The 17,544-nt window shown below is 37.4% G+C and overlaps 1 protein-coding gene across 17 annotated transcripts in view; it reads right to left on the bottom strand.

The window, feature by feature from the left end:
• The window catches only part of LOC102238135 (adhesion G protein-coupled receptor L3-like), a 275,239-nt gene that overhangs the window by 69,817 nt on the left and 187,878 nt on the right, over window positions 1-17,544 (bottom strand). For 13 of the 17 annotated variants that reach the window (XM_023346015.1, XM_023346006.1, XM_023346004.1 and 10 more), the window contains 4 exons: window positions 15,777-16,130; window positions 12,137-12,240; window positions 5,671-5,856; window positions 1,491-1,529 (listed from right to left, as the gene is read on the bottom strand). In XM_023346015.1, coding sequence (XP_023201783.1) covers window positions 1,491-1,529; window positions 5,671-5,856; window positions 12,137-12,240; window positions 15,777-16,130 — 683 coding nt within the window. The remainder of the gene's footprint in view (window positions 1-1,490; window positions 1,530-5,670; window positions 5,857-12,136; window positions 12,241-15,776; window positions 16,131-17,544) is intronic. The other 4 variants (XM_023346007.1, XM_023346016.1, XM_023346014.1 and 1 more) reach the window with 1 other exon arrangement.

Consider the following 17,544-nt stretch of genomic DNA (forward strand, 5'->3'; position numbering starts at 1 on the left):
CGTTTCCATCAACCTTTTCTATTGTGATAGTATAAAATGTGCATAAAAAATGTTGATAAATCACAGCTTAAGAATAAAATGAAGCCACTTAGCTCTGCTCTTGCATGAACACATGTTGTTCATTGCAACAACAAAACACTTGTCTTTTCCAGTAGACCCTGTACAGCACATACAGCAGTAAAGCCAGCTGACCAAATGTGCTCGTCTTCGAATGATGAAGTGAGCAGAGCTCCACTTGGGTTGGTGAGAGACTGGGCCCAGTTGGGGTTGCTAGGTAACAGGACAGTGCCATCAGGTTGTGACTTAATAATTAGGAGGTTTTAAAGCAGCTCATTTTCCTGACACCAACAAAACATTTACTTATTGTCCAAATAAAACAGCTGGAAGTTTGGGTTTTTTTGCCTCAAATTATAGTTTTTAGCTTCTTCAATTTAATACAATATTCTTGTAAATAAATAGAATAAAAAAAATTGCTTTTTAGCATTTTAACTTAAATATTAAGCCTAAAAGTCAAATACTGGTGTACCAGCAAATTCTAAGAAAATAAGTGAAGAAATAAACACACATTTTCAGTTGTTTTCATCAGAAATAAAAGTTTGTCTAGCTAAACCTTGGTGTAATGTGCACATATTAATGCACATATTAATACATATCTTTTAGTCACATTAGCTGACAATGAGAAAAGTCTTGAATACCACAAATATTGATCGTAGTTTCTTAAGTTCCTTAAGACACTAAAATGCAACATAATGCATAGCCTGCCTAAGTGCACACAGCAGCATACATGACACCAATCTCATGTGCACAGTTGCTCAAAGACTGAAAACAAATTGTCCTCCAACGTGCCTCGGAGGAGCTGAAAGCATGTTAGCTAAAACAAGCGGCATAGAGGATGCACATAAAAACAACATCTGGCTGGTGTGTGAGCCGTAATTTGAGCCAACCGTATGGAAGACAGAGGATGTCAACTTCTCCTGTTTTCTCGTCAGGGCATAAATGATTTTGATGACAGCGTAAATGTCACCCCTGGGATTACAAAATCACAAAGTAGTCTGAAGAAAACGCTAAGAAAGGGAAGTTAACTCCCTCTCTTTTTAAACTGGGACAAGTATGTATTATGCAGCAGGGAGAATCATAGCAGGTGAAGGCTTTCGTTGACTTATTAAAGAGGAGGTAACTGTATTTAGGTCATTTCTTGCAGATGAAGGGATAGGTTACATGCTCGAGGTTAAGAAACAGGCTATTATGACATGCATTGCAGTGAAGGGGGCCAACAGTGTGAAATAAAGAGGGTGAAATGTGTCACAATGAAATTTGGCCCTTTGATTCAGAATTCACTCACTTTGATGCTGTTACTTTTGGCTTCTCATATTTTTTTTGCTAATAACTCATGTCCCTTCAAAAAGGCCAATTTTCAAAACATACGGTGAAAACTTTGACAATATCAACAGAGTGATGACAGATGGACGAGGAAAATTACATCCAAGTACCTGGACATAAAATCGACATGAGCGCTCTCTCTTCTGCAGCTGTAATTGACAGGAAATGCAAAGAAAAGTTAGCAAAAAATCAACAACTCAACAAAATTACGCTTAAGATATTTTGCACTTGTGCTTTCACCGTTAGACTTAGATGGACTGCATAAAAAAACAGTGTACTGAGTCACTTGAGGACTATTCAGTATGCATTAATGTCCAAGTTTCATGTTTTGAATTTATTACTGAAATAAATTCCTTTTTTCACTGACAATCTTAATTTATTGAGATGTGAATAAAATGTTATCCAGAAATTTAATGTGTTTTTTATGTCTTTTTCAGAAAAGAAACGGATATCTTTAGATAAATCTTTTTTTCATACCACAGATAGAATTATGTCTGTCTATGATCAAAAACTTCAATCCTAAATCCTGTAACAGGGAATCCTTGTTCTTACACCCAGATGTGTTTTAAGTGATTTGGTTTTAGACCAGTCGCACAGTGACAGTTTGCATCCGTTAACTCGGAGACAGATGTTAAGACCTAGCAAATAATTATTTTCGTCTCCTGGGATCTAATGATCATTTCCCTCGTGTTCTAAGAGTCTTTTAAACACCACTTGAGAAAGTGGAGATTGGCTCTCATGTGTCTGCTTTCTGATTGATGAACTGCTGCTGTGATCTTCGTGGCATGTTCTCACATCTCGGAAGACAATCTGGAGCTCTGTTAGAGTGCTTACTGATAAAATCCCTGTTTGCCCTAGTTTTATTAGACAGCCAACCTGAGAAGGAGAGCTAATGTTTTCACTCTCTCTCCGTTTTGCAATCACTGAGGTCATTTTGCTCCTGGGAGCACTCAAAGGTTCAGAATGATCATGCTCCTTCGCCCCTGATCTATGCCGCTCTGCAGTTTTACCACAGAGGTCTATAAAGGCTTCTTTGCAGTTGATGATTTGATGTTGCACTGAAAGGTTTTGTGATCTACAGAAGTCTTATGAACACATGCCAGTATAAGCTACACAATGGAGGTCCATTCCGGTTTAATACCCATCAAGGAAATTAAATCCATCACTTTGTGAACGCTCCTATTAAAACGAAGAAACAAAAAAAGAGTCTCCCGACAAGTATTGATAGTTTTATGTAAATAAAAATTACATTTTGGATATTGACTTTATTATTACTGTATTTAATGAATTTTAATACAAACATAATGTTTGCGTATGGTTCAATCCTAAAGGGCATTAAATACCCCTATGTTATTGAGCTATGCTAGTTCTGGGTAAACTTGAACTATATAGACGCACTCTTTAATATAGAGTTTGTGATCTATGAAATATTTTGTTTGTCTGGAAATACAAGAACACATGTTGATGCTATAAAATGGACTTCATTAATCACTAGTAATCCAGAGGTAATGACTGTCAAACACTAAGAGATTATCTCCAGTTTATGATCTATACATGGGCTCATTATCTTTAAGAGTGAATTAAGTTGAGGTTCTTTAAAACCTGTTTGGAAACAAAAAAAAAGAGGATTTTAAATGGGTTTTGGCCACTTGAAGTTAGTCAAGAATAAAAACGGAACTAGTCAAACCTGGACTAGAATTTTCTATGCTGTTCACAGATTATTTAAAACACAATTTGTGATCTCTCAAATGTGAGGGGATGTTTCTTAAACCCAATAAAAACCTGTATCGTCTAAAGAGCTGGATGAACAATTACAACTCTCACAAAACATTACTTCATACTTTTCCAATTTGCCATACATGGCAAAGGAGGCCCTTACTAAAGATGCTTCCAATTTGCCACAATGGTTTCCTAAAAATAGATGAATTAGGGGTGGGGGGACTAAATTTTTTTTTTGAACAAATGTGAATTTACGACATTACAAAGTGAAAAGTAATGCTGCGAAGCAACTGTGGTTTAATTACACACCATCTTCGCAAAACAGTGTAAACGCATGTGTTAATTAGCCCAGAAATGAGACAGAGTGCGAGTGGGGAAATGCTTCCAGGCGCTCATAAACCTGATTTTGGTTCCATTTATTTCATTTCCTGGGAGAGCAACAGAGAGCTGGTTAACGTCTAAACTTTGTCCAGCACTGAAGCAGAGATAACGCTCAGAGAAATTTAGAATACCTGAGAAATTACAACTAACAAAGACTCCAACACTGGAAGTCAGGGCTGCACAGGGAATGAACGATTCTAATCGAGTCCTGATACAGACACCAGAGCCACTGTTTGGCTTTAAGAGCTTGGGTCTGGTACCGTGCTAAATCCTAATCAGATTAACAGCAAAGACAACCACTTTCTTATAAAGGAGCCAACATCGTGGCCCACTCCTCTGGAAAAAGTCCCGTTCCTTCTGTTAGCCAGTTACCCTTTGATCACAAAAACGACACTGATCTTGGCGTTTGCCAATCCAATCCTTTCATTGTCAGCTGGCAGTGTGTTGTGCTTTGCTGTCCAAAGGGAAAAAAGAGATCTTTAATTCGTTTAGCTCACTGCAGATTGTGTCAAAATGATTGAACTTGAGAGGAAAGCATCAACCACTGCCAGAGCAATGAAAAAGATTTCTAGAGGAGAGCTTTGAATGGCGATGGAACTTCAACACAAGAAAAGGCTAAAGGGTCATTTTTCTCCATAGAGCCACTGTGCTGCAAGCATTGACGGCATATCTGTGGGTTGAGAATAATTTATCACTGGGTTCCCTCTGACCTCTTAAATAAATTTTCTTGTCTGTAAAAGCCTTTTCACATTATTCCACTGAATACGGCTGCTTTTATCCTCTACTTTATAGGAGAAACGGAGACAAAAAACAATCTCCAAACTGGCACCTCTACCTAAATGTTTTATTTTATGGGAAACTTTTTTGAAGTGGTGTTAAAAACTCCTCTTGATCCTCAATATGAATTTACTCATCTTGCTTTACAGCCATCCCTCTCTATTGGAGAAATCTGGCACTAAAATCTCAATGGGGACATCTGTGTCTGTTGCAGCAAGGAAATAAATAAAAATGCCCTGAAAATATAAAAAGAAACCTATGAGAGAGCAGGTGGTCTAGCAAATTACTGAATTACACTTTTACTGATGTTGACTGCTTAACAGGAATATTATTTATTCGCTTTACAGTTTACCTCTATTTTTTAGATCAAGCACAATAAATGTTTTGGCACTACTTGGAAAATTTAATGGGTTGGGTTGTAGTGCTTTCGACACATATTAAATATGTCTCCTAAAATTTTAGAAAACAATACTACTAAAATACTAATGTATTACTAACGCCTTTAAATTTTCACATAAACACACTTCCTTCTCATAAACCTTTTAGGAATTTGGATGAAAAAAAGAAAACTGCATTTTCTGGGGAAATGGTTTCCCATCATGTAAGCCAAACAGAAACATAACCCTACAAGAAACTATTACAGTGCAAAAACTTTAGGTCAAATCTAAAAAAATAATAGAACCATGAGAGCTGAAACGTAGCATGGTTTGTGCCTGAATGGTTTTATTTATTATGAAAAATTCTCATTTTTTTAAAGTTAATATTGCGAACTGAGGGGATTTGAGCTTTCACACTGCTATTTGGAGTCATTTGATAGATAAAGTGTAAGTTCTGTCACAGTGTGAGGCTTATTAGGTTTAAACTTTCAAACTGGGCTGGGTTTTCTCATTATTAAATCCTGTTAATAGTGATGGGTGGCACTTTTTTAGATGTCACTCCATGCCTTTTTGGGTTTCCAGTAGAAAACAGCCAGATTTTTGACTTTATAAGCACTTTTTAAAGACACTATGACTTATTATGGCTGAACGCCATTTCTGATCAAGGCAGAATAAGACATGAACTTGAAATTACAACAGAATTTCAAAAGATAAAATAAATGTGTCAAATAGTTCTCTTGTACTTGCACCATAAATAAAAACTAATAACTGATATTCTTTGATTAAGTCATGGTAAGTAGGTCAAATTCCATTAAATTTACCTACGACTACAAGTGGTGTAAATTCTCTGAAATTGTTTAATTTTTATTCTAACCTCTGAAATATGTTGATCTGAACAGTCATGACAATAAGTGCAATAGGTCATGGTTTCCTGCGGGTTATGTTTATCCATAAATTGTCAGGATATATTTAAAAGCAAAAGAAAAGTGAATTTAGGGGAGCCAGAAAAAAGAATAAAAAAGGTTCCTTTCGGTACCTTGTTGAGGCTTCGAGCTGCACTGTCTTTTCCACCCGGCGTTAGGTTCCGCAGCTGGACGTCGAGCAGATCCACAAGCTGAATCATAGCCCTCACCGTAAAGGTGATGTCGCCTGCCTGAAGGTTGCTCTTGGTTTGCTCTGCCAGCTCTCTGGCAATCACAGCTGCCGTCTCTCCGGCTTTTATCTGAAAAAGAGAAAGGGAAAAAAAAAGTACTGTAAACGAAGAGACTAACACACATTATTCCCTGAAAAGAAATGTGAGGTATCCTGTTAATATTCATGACCTGCTCACTGGCTACAAGGGAATACATGATAAATTGGGATCTACAAGTATCTACCCCATAAAATAAATACTGTTTGACCTGCAATTTTTCCCCAACTGCTGTAATATTGCAGACAATTAATGTGTGCACACAGAGATGTGTATTGTCTCACGCAGTTGAGTGTACACTAGGGCAAAATATTATATCTGCACGCAATTATGAAACTATTGAGGGAATTTCCCCAGACAGCATTATACTTTTATGAAACTAATGCAGAACATATAGCCTTTGGAGTGTTTTATTTTTAATGTATATAATATGTCACGCCATATCATATAATAATAATAATAATAATAATAATAATAATAATAATAATAATAATAATAATAATATTATTATTATTAATATTATTGTTGTTGTTGTTGTTATTATTATTATAATATAAAAACTTGAATATTAGACACATATAACATTTTATATTATATGTGTACCAACATATTATTTATATATTTCATTACTTATTTATTTAAAAATATGTTGTTGGTTTCCTAGACATATTTGAAAAGTATATGTAAATTTTTCTAGTTTAAAGTAATATTTAAATAAGCTCAATGGAGTTGCATGGAGCATAGAGTAGCACAGTGATGCCTCTGTACAGGGAAATTTCAAGCAAGGAATTATGTAATTTGTAGTAACCACAGAAGGAAAAAAAATCTCACCAATGTTTATTAATTTTAACAGACAACTACAACACACACACAAAAAAATGAAGTTAGTGAGGTGCAACAAAATGTGATAAAGTGGAATATGTATAATATGAAATGTATAAAATTATGTAAGAATGACAAATATTTGTTTTACTGTTTGAGGTTGAAGTAAAATCTTCAATTTCACTTCCCAATGAATGCAGAATCAGGTCCACAGAATAATTAAATGTCCCTGTATTTTTTCTATTTGGATGTGATTTATTACCAAATGAAATGGATAAGGCTTCTACACTACATCAGAAAAACAAAAATACAGCTTAAAACAAAACTACAGGAAATCCCTGAACAGTGCAGCTCTGGGTCTCATCATGCCAAATATTTCCAACAGAAATGTTCTATATAAACTAGCTAGACTTGATTAATGCTATTTACACTGAAATGAAGGGATAGTATGTCCTGGTGTAGAGAATAATACAAAAACTCCACATACTGCCTTGTTAATGTAAAAAATAAAAATGAAAATCTAAACGGTAGAGTCTATAGACAAAAAGACAAAGCTATGTTTTTTATTTTATTGTTTAAGGCAGAACTGCTTCAAAGTATAAATGCTTCTTTTATTAGATGTGAGCCATTACTCTATTAGCAATTGTATTTGCTCTGTTTTGTTCCTAAATTTTTAATTTGTTTAAAAACAAGCCAACTCTCCAGTGGTACACTTTTATCCAATTATCCTTAAGTTTTCTTCCAGCTCAAAAACATTGATAACAACATATCTGAACATTGAAGCTAAGGCTTTAGAATGAGAGTTCACAAACCCTTTTGGGTTCATTACTGTTTGGACCAACAGAGGATATATTAAAAATAATCACCCACCTTCAGTCTGTTGGATTAAAATGCTCTGACAAAGTCAAGAATCTGGGGTGATCATGGATCCTGATCTGAACTTTAATAACCACATCAAATCTATCATAAAAACATCATACGATCACCTAAAAAATATTGCTAAAATTAGACGACTTATGTCCCCACAAGACTGAAAAATTAGTTCATGCCTTTGTTTTTAGTAGACTCGATTACTGCAGTGGCATTTTTACTGGATTATCAAAAAGGCATTAAGAGAGCTCCAGCTTCTCTAGAATGCTGCTGCAAGAGTCCTAACTAAAACAAAAAGAGATCAGCATATCAGTCCAGTTCTAAGATCCCTGCACTGGCTGCCCGTTACTCAACGAATAGAATTTAAAATCTACTTAATAGTTTACAAAGCACTTCATAATAGAAACCCAGACTACTTTTCTGATCTTCAACCCTATATACCACTCAGACTTTTAAGATCATCAGAATCAAACCTACTAACTATTCCGAGTCAGAACTAAACATGGTGAAGCAGCATTTAGTTTTTATGCTCCAACACTCTGGAATAACCTTCCTGCTCATTGTAAGACTCCCCCTGTTTATTTAAAACAAGGTTAAAAACCTCTTATTTGAAGTTGCCTATACATATTTTTTTAAATTCTATTCATTCACTATATTTAAAATTTTAATGTTTACTTTGTCTATTTTTTATCTGCTTGATTTTTTTATTTTTTTATTACTCTCTTCTTGTTGCATGTTGTTTTTAACTTTCTTGTACAAGCACTTTGAATTGTCTTTGGCTGAAAGGTGATATATGAATAAAGTTGCCTTGAATTTGATTTGTCTGCTTAGCAATACACAGTCTGTGCTCAAAGCAGACATTTCATTGACTTCCATATCTGCTGCAGTATATCTTATTGGAAAAGGTAACTTCAGCAGTGTTTATCTCTACAGGCTTAACAAAATAACTTGCGTGATGGTAAATCCGGGGTTAATTCATAACATTGGCAATTTGTTAATTGGGTCCATTGATCTTAACAACAAGCTTGACCTGTTACAAATGAATTGTTTTGGTACTCTCCATGTTTATTGGCATCTCAAATAAATGTAAAAATCTCAAGAGATTCTCTTTTCTTTTTATTCAGTGGGTTTGATGGAAGATACCTTTGGGTTATCCTACAGGCTTGCTTGTCACAATTATTGATGTGGACAAATTTAGTTGAGTGGCTATTCTCTCAGACATTTTTTGATTTACAAATACCATCACAAATCTGCCACATTTGAACACCATGCTTGTCTTTCTTTCTCATTCTAAAAAGCAACTAAAAGAATCCACACTCCATGAAAACAAAAAGTAAGGAAATACTAATTAAAAGTTCCTGGAGACTGATCAACTTAAACGAGCAGACTAATAAAAAAAATTTTCAAGAGTGTGTAGCTTTTCTACACATCCTAGCCAAGAGGGTGCTGTGCTTTTTTTCCCATGGTGTAATTCACGAACAACGTACGATGATAAGAGATGCAGAAAACTAAGACGTGAGTAAAAACTGGATCATGCTGATTTTTTTTTTTTGTAGCATTACCTGCTATCTCTGCCTGTGAGTTTATTAGGGAAGTAATTAGGCTTCTTAAATTGGTCCTCACAGAGGTGTGTGTGCAGGCGAACATGTCTTTGGAAGATGTTTTCGTCCTCGGCTTCCCTGCGCTCATCTCCTAATGAGAAGAGCTGAGGATGCTGGGTAAATATCTCTGTTTCCTCTTTTGTGTCTCTTACTCTCCCTCCCTTTCTGCTTGTCTGGTGTCATTTCGTTTCCTTTTTACCCTCTGCATCGTCCTTTCTCATTTCGTGTACCAAACCATCTGGTAATGAGCTGTGATACTCACAGGACAATGGCTATGGATATAAAATAACGAAGTGGCAGATGGGCATTCTAAATCCCTGACGGGTTGATCTTCATTAGAGACTTTCTTCCTCCACCAAGACAGGCGTACCGCTCAACTGTCATATCCTTTGAATTATATAAAAAATGTATAGCTTTTTTGTTATCCTAAAAATACATATATTACTTTCTCAACTTAACTTTGTTGTAGATTTGAATAATACAAAAGTAGTCTCACTATTTCTGTTGAGCAGGGCTAGAAAAGCAAACCAACTCTGCTGCGTTTGTTTATTTATGTTCCAGTTTTATTGCTGTCAACAAATGGAATGCACCATACACAAGTGCAGCTGATTATTTCTTCTACCACTAGTTTTCTTCACTATAGACATTCTCCATTCCTATCAACAGACTGCTGTTGGCTTAATGGGCTAAGTTCCTGCCATGGAGTAAAACATAAGTGGTATGACATGCATGCCTCAGGGTGCAGCACGTTCCAGGTGGAATATTTTTACCGTTGCTTGCAATTCATAACCTGAAACATGGATCCTCACTTGCCGTCCCCTTCCCATCTTTTATTCTTGATTTGATTACAGACTGAAGTGTAGGAAGGTCGAAATGAGGCTTTGCATAATAGCCTGCAGAGCAGAAGATGCAAGTCATTTGTGCCCGAGCAATATGGAGAGCCAATAACCGCTGTATCATGTTGTAGAGGAGACGGCAGCGTGGATAGAGCCTTACTCACCGGAGTCCATTACACTATGCTGGCTTGTTGGATTGGGTTTCACTCCAATCTAAACATATGTGCATGCACACAGAGGTATCAGCTTTCTATGGAGTACACCGCCTAGCTAATCAATTACATTAATTGACCAATTATGAGCAGGCAAAGAACGAAACCAACATAGAGCAGAGTTGACTGAGTGCGACAGAAATATCTGTCCTGAGAGCCGCTGCAGCAGTACTGACAGAAGGGTGAAAGGATAAAGTCTCTCTCAACCTTTCTAAGGTTCTTAAACATTTCTGAATTATCCTGTCCAGACTCAAATTAACACTACTGAAACATCCAGGCTTTCCTGTTTTTCTGACAATAACTAATTGAAATGTTCAAGTCTTTTTTCCAACAACATAAGGTTTATTTTATTAAGCAATGTACCGCAAATAGAATAAAAGAGGAATAAGCTACGCATGTTAAGAACAGCAGTAGGCTTTAACCCAAATGTTTGTGCTACAAATGGTAAATGTTCAGCATTACATAAAAGTGGACTATGTTGCTGGACTTTGTTGTGGTTATTAGGTTTTTAATAAATGTGAGCAGACAAATCATGTTCACTCACATGTACGCTGTTCTTGTGTATCAATAATATCTCTGGGTGGAACACTTTATGTGATATGTCAAAAGCCACAAAGTACAGCAAAAGCAAAAAAAAAATATATATATAGCACATTTTCAGCAACAAGGCAATACAAAGCGCTTTACAGGATTTAAGAGGAAATACAAACAAAATAACAAACCGAAAGAAAGAGCAAAAGAAGAAAAAGCTAATAATGTTTATCCAAAGTAAATAAACAAGATACTCCTATTTAGGGTTAGTAGATAAGTATAAGTAAATGTCCTCTGGTCTAATCTTTTTTCTGGGTTGCAAGAATACGAGTCTAAAAAGTAGTTTTTCTAAGGTAGTTTTTCTGGGTTCCAAGTTCTCATCCCTGTTCTGGGTTGCTAAATAAGTGTAAATAAGTAAGCATCCTCTGGACTTCTGGGTGCTTGATAGTAGGTATTCTCTGGACTTTCCAAGCATGCTCTAAATTTGTAAAAGTAATGAGTACTCCACAGTTTCTAAGTAATAATAAAAACTAAATGTTCCTGTTCTGGAAGAATTGTTTCTTCTAATTCCGACTCCTAAATAAGCCTACCACTATGTTAAAACATTGCCAAAATAAAGGGTAAATAGAACAAGACAAATAAGTCATGCTTTTATGTTCAGTGAAATAGATTATTTTAATGGTGTCTTTACAGTTCTCAGCAAAATAATAAGGCAGCAGTAGCTCATTCAAAAGGCTGTTGCCAAATTGATCACATTACGCCAGCCCTGCATCACTGCTCTAGCTCCTTGTGTGTGAAAGGACCAATTTTAAAATCTTTCACAAGGTTCTGAATAGTGTTGGGCCAATAAATGTTTCAAAGTATTGTTAGTCAGTATGAGCCAGAGCCAACAGGGGTCACTCAATATATCTAGGGTCACAACCCAACAAGTGAAAACAGCATTTAGTTTTTCTGCTCTGCAGATTTTTAAACCAACTCCCTTAAAGCAAGAGATGTGTGGACCCTGTTCCTGGCTCCTTTAAATCAGGATTAAAAACAATAGATTTCTAAAGTCTTCCTATTAAAGTCAAATCTTATTTTATGAGTTTATTGTTGTCATGTCTTTAAAATTGAATCAATTTCTTGTCATTAATGTGACTTCAGCACTTTAAAACACTTTGTGTATACTTTGTGCTAAAATAATAACTTGCCTTGACTTGAGTTCTATAGCATTAACTTAAACTTAAATAGCATTAACCTAGTCCTATACATAGGTAATATAAAAAGCATTCTGCTTATTGTATATGAAGGTGGTGCTGTTTTTTTTTTTCTTTTAGCAAATTTAATAATACATGTTGGATTTGGAAAATCGTTTCTAAACGTATACAAAGATAATGAAAGAAAATTAAACACCATTCCAAATGTTTTTAAAATGGTGCAAAGTGAAAGTTGTGGTTTTTACCTTTTGATTGATGATGTTGACCCAAGGAGAGGTACAGTTGCTGAAGTCAGGCCCCTGGAGGTCCCAGTATCCTTCTGGTCCCAAGCACATGAATGAAGCCACGCCTTTAGACAGAAGAAAGTCACCAGTTAAGTGGTTATAAAGACTCAGAGAAACATCTTTTGTTCTGTGTGTTTTGTCCGTCATTCTAACCAATCTCGTCTGACGCAAGCCTATCAGAATTTTCCAATTTTTTCCTCGACCATTTACCCATTATAGACTGACACACCACATAATACTTTACAGTTTCTTGTCTATTGCCCGAGTCTTCTGTATGTCAAGCCCTTTTTCTTATTTGCGAAACTTGTCCAAAGAAACAAAATTTCTAAGTGATCCAATTAATGGAATTTGCAGAACTGTAATTGGATGGTTTTATCGTAAACTGGCTAAAATGAATCTGCTTCGGTGGTGGCTGGCTGCCGGACTCATCCAGACACACTCAGTATTTAATCATTAAAAGTCAGAAAGTGTCTGCTCCTGTGGCTGTTTAAGTCTTGCATAAGAAAGCAGATACAACAAAATAGGTGCCAATTAAGGCTGAAATCCCGAGGAAAGGTCAATTTAACAGGTTGGAGGAAACTCTCTGCTGATAGATGAGCACTGCAAATCCACTTACAGATACTGAGTATTATTAATCTGCATGGTTATACGTTAAGCCTTTCTAATCTTGCTACACCTATTGACATCTACAATATAATATTTTTATTGGTTTAAATGTAAACCAAATATGTTAATACAGGTACAGGTTCAACAAATCATGTGAATTGGGATTGTTTTGCAATGAATTTAAACCCAATTTGCTCCTTCACCTTAAAAATCTATGCATGCACCTTCACCGCTTACATCAGCGAAGTTGCATGCTGACATTAAATTACTCTTTCTTGTATACAGAGGGTGTTGTTGCAGGTTGACACAACCTGCATTAACAGATATAAATTTTGATTGACATATAATTTCCCTCTCCGGTCCACCTTAGACAGCCTTGTGTTTGATGGGTTTATAAGATAAGTGACTGTGCATCTCCCCCCTACACTGAGAGACAGAATGAAGGAGCATGAAAGAGAAGGGGGATGGTGGGTGGGGAGTCAGGGGAGGGTCAGAGGGGAGAGACAGGAGTGACAGGGAACGAAAAGACGTAGATGGAAGGGGAGCTCGGAAAACTTTCAAAGAGTGGCAGAGGAAGCTCACGCGGCCGTGTTCTGCTTGACAGTGTTGTCTGAAGTGCGACGGCTTTGAAGGGAGCTCCGAGAGGGGGAGGTGGGGTAGCGGTTCCTCTTATCTGCACCATGTGTTGGCTGTTAGCGAGGTCTCGATGAGCGCTGACGTTGTCCCGTTAATGAAGACGACATGTATATGTGCGTGACTCTGTTGGTGCACTGATTGATGAACAGATTGGGCCCCAAGCTGAACTTGAGCATACCAGAGAAATAACTTTTTTTTTTTTCATTGTGCAGGTGTAGTTAGACCTCACCTAAAGAGTATATGCAAGCACTAAGGTTTACTGATTACCAGATGCAAAGCAAATGGTTTATTCGTCCCTCTATCAGAGTTAAAATGACCAAAGGAGGTAACTAAATACTAAATAAAAACTACTTTCTGTTATGTAAAATAAATTGAGCTGTTGCTGCCATCACCGTTTGTGTTCTCTCTGCTTTTTATACACAGAAATACTAGCAGGCCCTTCCCCAGACAGTACCCTTCACCCTGGCCCAACGACTGTTTTTTAGCTGTTTTGTCTGTATAGATAGATCTACTGACAGCTGTTTCTGCACTTAAGAAGAATTCAAAAGACAAAAAAACCATATACTGTCCAAAAAAAACAAAACAACTTTTTGGTGCTTTGGCCCTGTGACTCTATGGGTTGCCCAACGTTTTTCTTGAATGAAACCATTGAAAGAGCTATTTCTGCATTAATTTGATGTACTTTCTATGTTTTCTTCATAGAAATACCCCTGACCCAGTGCTTGTGCTGCTGTCTGAGCTATTGCTGCAATTAATTCTGTGTACTTTTTTTTGGTTGACTGCAGATAGAAAGCACACCTAGCCCAGTGCTTCTGTTCTTCGGACAAAAGCAATAATGACCGTCATCTTTTTGTTTTTTCACCTTAAAAAAGTGCTTTTTGTTCAGTGATTCTGTGGTTAGAGGTGGGGGGTTTTTGTCCTCGATAATCATTGATGGCACTACTGGTTTATTAATTTTGTGCACTATTAAAGAACTAGGGATTCCGTATTAAGTGTCTTACCAGGACAAAGTAACTAAAAGAGACATTGTGCCTGTTCAGTTAGTGTAGCATCTTTATTTTATCCTTATATTATCCTTTCCCAGTGCGTCTCGGTTTAGGTTTACTTTTTTCTGAAAGAAACCAAGATAGTTGCTTTGATTTTCTTTCCTTTGACAGTACACCGTATCTGAGAGTCCCCATGTTTTGCATTGTCTTCTGCATGGAAGGAGCCACTGAAAGGGCTATTACTGCCAATGACTCATTTTGCTTTCCTTTCCTATGGAAGTACTCCTAGACCAGCATTTCTGTTTGTCTGTGTTTCCGTCTTGACTGTATAAAGCATTCATTATCGTTTTTTTTTTTTTTTCCCAGTTTCATTGATTTTCTTGCAACAAAAATCTTTATTGAAGAATCCTGGCTTACAGCAGGCTTGGTGTTTTTGTCTAAACTAAACCATTAAAAAAAATAAATGCTCTCAGGTTTTTAACCTTTTAGATAGAATGTCTTTAAATGCGCAGCAGTCAACATTGATTTAATCTGAAACTACACTTGACTTTATTCTGTTAGTATTGATGCAAAGACGGGCAGAAAACATCCACAGACACAAAGGTCTAATGCCTGATCAAGACTAATGAGCTATAATTATTCACATCTATCCTGCAGTGAAACACAGAGCACAACTACAGCTGTGTGATGTTTTAGTAACTAGTTTTCATACAAATTCAACATTATGCTATCTTTAGCGCTGCTTCATTGAGTCGGGAATAAAGAGTCAGTGGGGGGAAGACAGGAAGAGAGCGAATGTAGGCTGCGCAGGGAGTGTAAATATAAACAAAAACTCACACAAGCAACTCACAGCAGACCGGTTCTTCTAAGGAGAATATTGACATCCTCTCTGAGAGAGGAAATAGAGAAACACTATTTACTTTTTAAGCAGAGCTTTTCTGATTTCAACAGAGATATGTTTGAGTTTGTCTGGGATTAGTCATAAATCTTGCAGATGTGTGGTTTTGTTATCGCTGCCCTCTCCACACCACGACTCATTTTAGGATTTTATTATAGAAAATGGAACTTGCAAAGCTCGGGTGAATTCCAGTTTCTACATGGACTTAAAAACAAGGCTCCTGCATGTTAGTTGCAGCTTACTTGCCCCCCCAAAAAAGAAATTATGAAATATATTGCTATAAAGCCTGCTTGTGTTCCTTCAGGAAACAAACACATTCAAAAGAAAGACAAACACAGCACCTTCTTCAATGACGCAAAAGGCTGCTACACACTTCCACGGTCTTTAACAAATGACAAGCTAACAAGAGTTAATGGAGAGCAAACACCTACTCAGTAATTGTCAAAGATCTGGCATTAAAACAAACCAGCATTACCTATGGTTCCTGATGGACAGGGCATCTTGACGACAGTGCCCTGCCTGGTCTTCGGCCAGGCGATGTCCATCATCACCAAGGGATTACAATATTCCACCCTGATGTTCGGAAGCTTGGAGGAAGGCAGAGCTCCGTCGTCATCTTCTGGCTCTAAGGCGTTCACCAGTGTCTGCACGGGTGATGGCGTGGTGGTTGTTGTGTGCGGCCACACAGCCACTGCAGTTATTGTGGCGGGCATCCTGGTAGTGGTAGTCCTGGTTGTTGTGGTTGTCAGGGTGACGGTGACGGGTCGAGTAGTGGTCCTCATTGTTGAAGTCATGGTGTCCATATAAACCATGACAGAGGAGGACGTTTCTGACACAGAAGAAAGGATGTAAGATTAGAAAAAAAAGCACAGAAATAGTTTTAAATCATTTCATCAGTTGTACCTCAGCTGTGTTCATGCGGAAATTTGCTCTTTTTAATGCTCAAATATGGACAGTGTACACATGGGAACTCTATTCTTCCCCTTTTTCCATGTGTCAGTTTAAGTAGAGAAGATAGTTCAAAGAGGATCAGTCTGAGTTTTCAGGGGTGACTAAAATGGGCATGCATGGTGTCTTGTTTGGGACCCCTGCTGGTTAAGCTAACATACACACGCCGACAACCCCCACACACACCAGGAAACGCACATTTCCAGCTGTGCATTCTAAATGCAGCTGCTAGTGGGGCCATATCTCTGCAAGTCAATGGCAATTTTTTCTAAGTATATGCTATTTCTGGGTCATAGAGGACAAAGTTTAACACCCATTTCCTGGATGTGGATCTTCCCTGTGGTTACACTCCAGGAACTGTTTGCTAATGACGTTGTTTACCTGAGCTCTAAGGAGAAAATAGCTATCGTAACAACACCAATGCATGCGCACTAAGAAATGGACTCATACACTAGCTCAGCCATCTTCTCCTCCCTCTTAAATGCACCTGAAGTTCCTCAAGTCTTGGTCATCAATCATGCCTTGTGCACCTTATTCATCTTCCACATTGTCTCTGATTGGAAATTAGAGGTCCCAAATTAATTTAGCTCCAAGTTTTATTTATGAATCCATGAACTCAGTAAGCCCATAGAGTGTCTAAGGACACACAAGGGATAAAACATCATAACATTTCCACAGAAAAAAAAGAAAATAAAAGAATGCCCTAACTCCCCTTTTAATCCAACCATTGTATATTTACACCACCATCTTTGCTCTGTTTAGCTTTGCCAACAGTTTTGTATGTCATGATCTAATTACAGTCTGCGGTTTGTGGACAGCTCGCAATGGCCCCTCTAAATGGATGAAAGAGGCCTTTCTCACAGACACACAATTTGGACCTTCACTAAAATGCAATTTGGGACAGCTGTCATTTCCTCCCAGTGCCGGGATACAATCAAAAAGACAGAAGTGACAAACGATCCTAATCTTCGTATGAAAGGAGAGCAAAACAAAATTTAATGAAGGTCAATTTTATGTTGGCAGGTTCAATGGACGCGGTGTACCTCAGTGAGCTCAGATAACGGGGGGCGAGGGAGACTGTTCTATGAGATTCAATTTGCAATGGGACAATATCTCGGTACGGTAAATTTGCAAAGGGTAAAATGAGACGGCATAAATTAGCGGAGCAGTGTGGTACGCAGAGGCTGCCGCAGGCTGTAATGACACCCCGACAACTATCAGCAGTCGATGCGTTCCACACTTAACAGCATTCAGCGACAGCCAAGGTTGATTAAATGATGTGCCACCTCAGCAAG

The sequence above is a fragment of the Xiphophorus maculatus genome, chromosome 14, assembly GCF_002775205.1.
Source record: "Xiphophorus maculatus strain JP 163 A chromosome 14, X_maculatus-5.0-male, whole genome shotgun sequence".
Taxonomy (NCBI): domain Eukaryota; kingdom Metazoa; phylum Chordata; class Actinopteri; order Cyprinodontiformes; family Poeciliidae; genus Xiphophorus; species Xiphophorus maculatus.